Source organism: Bos indicus x Bos taurus, chromosome 16, assembly GCF_003369695.1.
Source record: "Bos indicus x Bos taurus breed Angus x Brahman F1 hybrid chromosome 16, Bos_hybrid_MaternalHap_v2.0, whole genome shotgun sequence".
NCBI lineage: Eukaryota > Metazoa > Chordata > Mammalia > Artiodactyla > Bovidae > Bos > Bos indicus x Bos taurus.
In genome coordinates, this window is record NC_040091.1 from 60,052,421 (window position 1) to 60,060,365 (window position 7,945).

Genomic DNA, 7,945 nt, shown 5'->3' on the forward strand with positions numbered 1-7,945 from the left:
AAACTTCCACTGTAGAAATTTCTTTTGCTTTGTTTGCTTGTTTTTCTTTTATCCTTTTTTCCCCCCTGTCTTTCTTTTTTTCTTTTTGACAGACACTTGGCCTCTGGCCCTAAGAATGTAGCAACCATTTAGCAGGGCTACAGATCCAAGGCACTGGTTCTATTGGGCAGTGGCTCTCTCTTTTTATGGTCTGCAAACACAGCTCCCAGGAGGCAGTTTGATTGACACTGGGGAAGGAAAGAGAAAAGAAAAGAAGGGACAGAGAAGCAAAAACCTTGTGGTTTGCAGGTATAACTTGTCATGTCCACCATAACTAGGAGAGGGAGAGGGATGGACTATCAATTATTCAAAACTCTCTTCACTTAGCTGGAAATTAGGACTTTGTGGGATTCCTGAAGACTGTACTCAAAGCAGGAACCGTGCACAAAACTCCGCCTGCTGTGCCTGTTTCAGGCACTATCCTGTCTGGCACTTCCTGATTTCACTGGTGAATCAAGTGACCCCAGTAAGCAGCCCTGACTCTGCCTCTGCACATCCTAAGGTGCCGCCTGATTTAATCAAGTCTGAGAACTTGCCACAGGGCACCCCTTGTGGCCCTCTCTGAATGCGAATCATTTCAAAGTGGTCCCTGGAGGAGAAGCAGCCTGAACTCTGTAACAATTCGCTGACGGGTGGAGGTATGGGAAGACTAAACTCAGCAAACTCTCCCGGAGGCTACCCTCAGTGTTCAGCTGACCCCAGGCACTGCCCCCTGCTGCACGAACTGGGTTGCCTAAGGCTCAGCTACCCTAAAGAGCAAGATGTTAGGAACAATCTCTTTTAGGCCTGCCTTCAAACCACAGGTTCTGCCTGTTTGTAAAGAGTTGTAAATTTGAGGGAGACGGGAGATTTTTGCTGATTACCTCTAAACTCCTTTGAAAGAAAGAGTAGGGGTCAGACTTGGAGGATCAGCCATATTTCTTTCACTGAGCTAAAGGAAGCGCTTAGAAACCTGTGTTTTCCTTCCACAGTACCGTGTATCCCCGGCATAGGTATTAACAGCAGTGACCAAATTATCCATCTTTTAATGGCAGCAGGGAAGGGTTCTTGGAATTGGTGGGTCCGGAAAATATGTCCAAAGCTGACAGGGTCACTGTGGCTGGCCAGGCATTCAGTACTGAGCATTGGATTCCAAGGAACTGGGTCTGAAGCCAGATCCTCCCTGAAATAGTCTCAAGCTAAAGATGTTAGTCCAATCTAAAGCCCATTAGTGGGTTTCCCTGGTGACTCAGTGTTAAAGAATCCTCCTGCCAATGCAGAAGACACAAGTTTGAATCCCTGGTCAGGGAAGGTCCCACATGCTGCAAAGCAGCTAAGCCTGTGCGCCCCAACTATTGAGCCTGTGCTCTAGAGCCCGGGAGCCACAACTACTGAAGCCACTGCGATGAGAAGCCCGTGCACCATAACTGGAGAGTAGCCCCTGCTCGCCGCAACAAGAGAAAGCCTGCATAGCAACGGAGACCCAGCACGGCCAAAAATTCATTAAGCCAATTAGTAGAGTCAGACCTCAGGAAAACCAAGCCCAAAAGGCCAAAGGTATAATTGGAGTCTGACAGAGAGACTAGCTGCAAGCCACAGCAGGCTGGCACAAACAAGGACAGCCCAATGCCATTGCTTCCAAGGCCACGTGGCCCGTGTTTGTTTCTATTAAGTGGGCGAAAGAGCGTAAAAGCCAGAGGAAGCTTCAAATATGGAAAAAGGGCTCAAGGCAGAGTCTCTGTGATTTCCTTTGAGGCATCTATATCCAGTGGGCTTCCCAGGTAGCTCATTGCTAAAGAATCCAGTTCACCTGCCAAGCATGAGATGTGAGTTCAATCTCTGGGTCGGAAAGACCCCGGGAGAAGGAAATGGGAACCCACTCCAGTATTCTTGCCTGGGAAATCCCCTGGACAGAGGAGCCTGGTGGGCCGTGATCCATGGGGTTGCACAAGAGCTGGGCATGACCTAGCAACTAAACAACAACAGTCTGTATCCATATATATGGCTGATGCAGGGAAGTTTGCTCCTTGGCATACATAGAGGAGGCCATAATTCTAGAAACCCAACCATCCAGCATTTTGGACCATGGGAATTTCCTACTGAAGGATTTGAAAAGGACCACAAAACATTAATCTGTACTTGGTGGTTTCAAAACAGAGGAATGCTTCGCTGGCACATTGTAACTAAATATCTGTCTTTTGAATGAATGAGGAGAGTCAGAAGGCTGAAAGATACCGTTCACAGAGTACAGTCCTGATCTACTTTGGTTTCCACCTGTAGTTAAAACTGCTTCATGTCGCTGTACAAATCATGTGGAATTCCAGTTCCAGAAGCCTCTTCTGTGAAAAACCTTCCTTTTGGATTTAAAGAATAAATAAATTAGTAGTATGTGCTGTATAAGCGAGGCCCACGTGACCCACATTGCTGGTCCAGCCCGAACAAGGACAGATTTATTATCCAAAGAGGAGGCAAGACAGAAAGGGGAAAAACATGTGACTGAGACAATAGCAAAAGAATAAAAGAGCTAGAGGAAAAGTGAACTCGTTTGATAGTTTATTTTTGCTGGTTTGCTTTTAGAAAAAGTGAGCGTAGTGCAGTACCATGTGTGACTGAGGATGGAGAGGCCAAGATGAAGGTTTTGCTTTAACCACTAGATCTTTCTGTGATGATGGCAGGCTGCCTATCCTCTTAGGTCCCCCTTTCCATCTAGAAGGTGGGGTTTACCTTTTACATGTCTCTGTTGGGGAAATGTGGATAAAAGAGATTTTTTAAAGTACACAGGTCTGGAAAAATGCCTCATAATGTTCATTTTCACATATAGTTTTTGTCTTCTAAATTTTCTCTTTTGTCTTCCTCTTATTTTGTTTTCTGGAGTATATTTAAAGTCAAAATAAGTAAGAGGTTTTTTTTTTTTTAATATATTTTCTCTACTTTGATATCTGAAGTTTCCTAAGAAACAGAAAGATTTGATTGGATTATGCAATGTTATGTGCTTAGTGAAGTAAATTATTAATGAGAGAAATATAATTGATTTCCTTGATATTTAACTTGGTTAGAGAAATATGTTTGCCCTTCTCTTTATTTTTTAAACTTTCTCTTCTTTCCCTGCTTCTTTTTGTTGATATTGTTTTCCCTGCTTCTTCTTTACAACTCTAATATAGTTTTATATCCACCTAAGTATGAATAATTGGCAATCTGGTATGGTATTTGTTCTTCTTTCATATTAAGAGTGTGTTTAATCATCTACTATATAAATATGAATAGTAGAAAAAGATAGCTTGGTCCAGAAAATCCTGAAGAAGGAGGCTATTTACTGTTGGGACTTTCAGTTCATTCATAATACATACTTTTCTTGTCAGAGAGAATCAGCTCATCAAGGTACATTGGCCCCAAAGTATCTTGAAGCAATGGCTATACTTGATCGCACACAGGAGAAGTTAATGTAAGTATGAGACACCACAATGGTAAGAAGACAGAGATTGTTGTCCAGGAGATCTAGCTGAGAAATGCACACTTCTTGGCTTATTTTTCGTTCTCCTGTTTCCTTTTTCCTTACAAGCAGGATGGGTACCATCAAATCGTCTGGAGGCAATGAATTAAACTGCTCCAGTAGGGACAGCTGTCCTCAGCTACATTGGAGATGGAGGAAGTCCAGTGTGTGTGTGTGTATATAGGGTGGGAACAGAGTGTGAGGAGTGATCCAGCTCAGTATGTTTTAAAAGATGAGCTAGAGAAATAAATGGAACTAGAAGAAGCTATTGTGTGCAAGAAAGAAGGTTACATAACCCAAATGGTAGGAAGGACAATAGAGTTAAGATGGCTAAGAAACTATGAGAAGAAGAGATATAGACATACATGTTCTAGTTATTTAAGCACACTTCAAACTGGTTTTTGCTACTGTAAGATCTGGTTTTAAAGGTGCTGGAAAATAAGGGACACTATTTTGTTTGCTTGTTGGATTATATCAATATAGAGAAGCCAAGCTTAATCACTGAAAAGGGTTCCTTGGCTATTGGTGGAGAATTCCAAATATCCAAAAGTCAGTTTCATTAAGAAATTATAAATATATTCTTAAATCACACCATGACTGCAACTCTGACATTACCTTCCAGAGTAGCTCCTAGACCCTCAATTCTTGGCTAAACATTGATGCTGCTGCTTTCTTTGTTTGTGCTGTTCATATATATTCTTCTCATCCCACTACCTTTTTTGGACAATGAGTTTCTAGATCTGAAAGATACTTTTTCAGACCTTTCCATTTTATTGTGTTTCTCTGGACTTTGTCAACATCAGAGAGGTCGAAAGCAGAGCCAGACAAGCTGAGGAGAGGTTTGATGATGTGAATGAAAGACTTCATTATACCCTTATAAGAAATAAAGAACTGGAGAAAGAATTAGAGGAAGTATTGATGAAGTATAAAGTGAAGGAGTCTGAAGTAGAAGAAGAAGAAAATGAAGCAGAAAGAGAAGAAGAAAAAGAAGAAGAAGAAGAAATCAGACCACAAGACAGATCCTCAAAATCTCCAAAGAAAGGTGAGCATTGCTTTCTCATTTTTGCTTCATTTGGAGAAGGAAATGGCAACCCACTCCAGTATTCTTGCCTGGAGAATCCCATGGATGGAGGCGCTTGGTGGGCTACAGTCCATGGGTCGCAAAGAGTTGGACACGACTAAGCGACTTCACTTCACTTTATGAGTGAAAACTTGATTGGGTCATAAATATTTTAGAAGAGCTTACTATTTTTCGTGGTGATCTACTAGTTCATACTTCTCCTAGGAATCCATACACACACACACACACACACATCCAAATGACTAACAATGGTGACTGATAAACTAATATGAGATACAATTTTAACTTATAAAACTGGCAAAGCTTTTTAAAAACAAAGAATACAGTGCTGGACAGAGGGCGCAAAGTAGTTTTACAAATAATACTTGTGGGTGGACAGACAGGTACAACTCTTTGAGAAAGCAGTTTGAGAGTGTATATGGGTAGGCCTCAAAAATATACATGTATTTTGACTTAATAATTTCACTCTTGAGAATCTAGTCAAAGGAAATAATCACAATTTTTTAAAGCTAGAAAAAAAGACCAGAACAAATATGCCTAAACATTGATATACATTGTCTCTGGTTGCTAAAGGTTTATGGGGAATGTTGTCTTTAGTTTTTAGTACTTGGTGGATTGGCTATGATGAAAATAATCTTTATTCAACAAGAAGAGGAATTTCACTCTTCATTTTCTTATCTCTAATTAATCTGTAATCTTCCCTCAAAGAGTTTTTAATATCCCCAATATTGGAGGCTATTTTTTGATTTTTGCTTTCATCTTCAACCTGCAGTCTGTTCCCAGGACAGCTTCTGGTGCCAGGGGTGGTACTGGGCAGATATCTATTATCTATTTTTCTCTGTCACCTCTGTCTCTACCTCCAGCAAAAGCAGTAAGTTGGCCGGTCACTCACAGTCTCTGGCCCAGCTGTGCTGTATCCTGTCAGTACTGGAGCAGGAGGAATCTGAGTCCATTTTCTCTCCTTCTGTTAACTCTGAACTGGTAAAATGTTAACCATTCCCGGTGTGAAGATCCTTTAGCCTTAGGTCTGAATGTATGTGAGGTAGTTTTCATGAATTAAAAAAAAAATTTATCTTCTATTGTGGTGTGATTTTATCCCAATAATCTAGAAACTAGACCTTCCCTAGATTGTTGTTGCTAAGTTGGGTCTGACTCTTTGCGACCCCATGGACTGTAGCCCATTAGGTTCCTCCACCCATGGTGTAAATTACTATATGCAAATCACAGAAAAGGTCTTCGTGTTAACAACATGGGATGAGTGACTTTAGTTTTGTCCATTTCCATAAAAGTCTTGGGGATTAGTTTAAATACAAAAATAAAACATTTTAATAATTTTAGGTGGAGGATAACTATTCAGTTAGGTCCCAGCCTGCAAACAATAACCCACACAACAAGGATACAACCCCTCTTCTCCCTCCTTTCCACACCCCTCATCAGAGTCACTGCTAGGGATTCAAAAGTAGAGGATGAGAAGCCTTGCAAAGCTTAGGGGATCAGGCTGCTAAGCAAGGCAATCCCCATGCCATGCAAGTGACCTAAACATTTCTCTGAAAAATCCACAAGTTAGACATTCCTTAGAGTTAGCAGGCAGCTCCTTTGAAAAAAAAAACAACACATGCAGATACCTTGGAGCAATCTGACGTGCATATGGAACATACTGGGTCATATTTTATGAGTTAGTGCAGGGAGATCTCTTCTCTCCTAATTGTTGTTCAGTGAAGGAATGGAAAATCATACAGTGAAGAAAGGAGCCTTGTGAATGCTGAGTAAGGAAAAGATTTGGATGGAGTAGGAAGACATTTATTTTTATGTCATTATTTTTAACAGCGAATCACTGTGTTCTGAATTATTGATGGAGAAAGGAATGGAGCTTGGTGTTTACAAAGATGAATGTGGCTTAGTCTCTGATCAAAGTGAGGCCTGTGATGAAGAACGGGGACAAGACAGGGTGTGAACAAGGGGACCGTTGAATGCGGGAGGAAGATGGCTGCAGCCAGTCAGAAGGATTCTCAGACAACTGAGAAGCTTCGTTTCATGGTGCAGTCAGACAGCAGGCTTGTGTAGGATCTGTGCATGACAGATTGGAGGGAACAGGGACCAAGAGACACACAGGGGTACAGCCATGGATATGGGAGGGTTCTAGATACCCAGCTCTATTTGAAAATTTTTCCCTAAGTTTGGGGTATGTACTGGAAGGAAGAAAGGAAGACATATTGTTCTTTCTCTTCTATCCTCATTACCCATAAACTTTGAGAACATACATTCTCAATCCCAGTAACCAATGTGGAGTCGAATTTTGGGCACATGGTTTATAGCTTGGGGCTTACTCATGCAGACAGAATTTTAAAAATGCTTTGTAAAATCAAAAGTCCTTAATGAATATAAGGTATTATTACAATAATTGTTTTGGTCTTTTCAGAGATACAGCGCAAGGAGGGTTCTAAATCCAAACTCCGGACTAAATCCAAGACGAAACCCAAATAGCAACCACAGGATGCTGGGCTACACCACACCACACCCATCCCAGATATCTCTGCACTTTTGAACTGACAATGTGGCTCAACTGACGGGACTCCCTTTGCAGCAGACAACTCAGGAACATCTTCTCGTTAAAAGTCACAGTGATGGCTCTAGGCAATCAATCAATTAGCTTATTTCCAAAATTAAAAATGGTTTGTGTAAAGGTTTTCTAGCCTCTTCAGTTGATTTCCCAGCAGAAGTCTATGAAAAGTGTCAGCTTCTGTCAAGAAAATTATGCTTTCTGAGGACTTTGAACTCTGCAGAGGAGAATGGCAAATAAAAAGCATTATTTTTTTCAATTTAAAAGAGGGGATCCTAATAACACTGTTAGGTTTCTGCAGCATTTTCAGATTACTTATTTCAGAAAATAAGAAAGAATCCTTTTAAAATAATTTTAAAATAATTTTTTCCTTTTTAAATATTTTTTTTCTTCTCTTCTTTTTAAATAATTTTATTTATTTATTTTTGGTTGTGCTGGGTCTTCGTTGCTGTGTGGGCTGTTCTCTACTTGAGGTGAGTGGGGGCTACTCTTTATTGCACAGGTTTCTCATTGTTGTGGCGCCTCTTGTGAAGCAAGGGCTGTGGGTGCGGGGGCTTCAGTAGTGGCCGCGTATGGGCTCAGTGGTTGCGGTTCCTGGACTCCTGAGCACAGGCTCAATAGTTGTGGTACACAGGCTTAGTTGTTCCTCGGCATGTGGGATCTTCCCAGACTAAGGATCAAATCTGTATCTCCTGCATTGGCAGGGGAATTTTTCACTGAGCCAGGAGGGAAGACCCTTACTCCAGGCATTCTTAAGATTTATCTAGTCTTCACAATAACCCTGCAAAGTAGGTGG

General features: G+C 41.3%; 1 protein-coding gene across 1 annotated transcript in view; it reads left to right on the forward strand.

The window, feature by feature from the left end:
* Nucleotides 1–7,272, forward strand: part of AXDND1 (axonemal dynein light chain domain containing 1) — a 78,981-nt gene extending 71,709 nt beyond the window's left edge. Inside the window, exons 24-26 of the mRNA XM_027565459.1 lie at nucleotides 3,378–3,460; nucleotides 4,312–4,550; nucleotides 7,009–7,272. Coding sequence (XP_027421260.1) covers nucleotides 3,378–3,460; nucleotides 4,312–4,550; nucleotides 7,009–7,073 — 387 coding nt within the window. The 3' untranslated portion in view covers nucleotides 7,074–7,272. The remainder of the gene's footprint in view (nucleotides 1–3,377; nucleotides 3,461–4,311; nucleotides 4,551–7,008) is intronic.
* The last annotated feature ends 673 nt before the right edge of the window (nucleotides 7,273–7,945 follow it).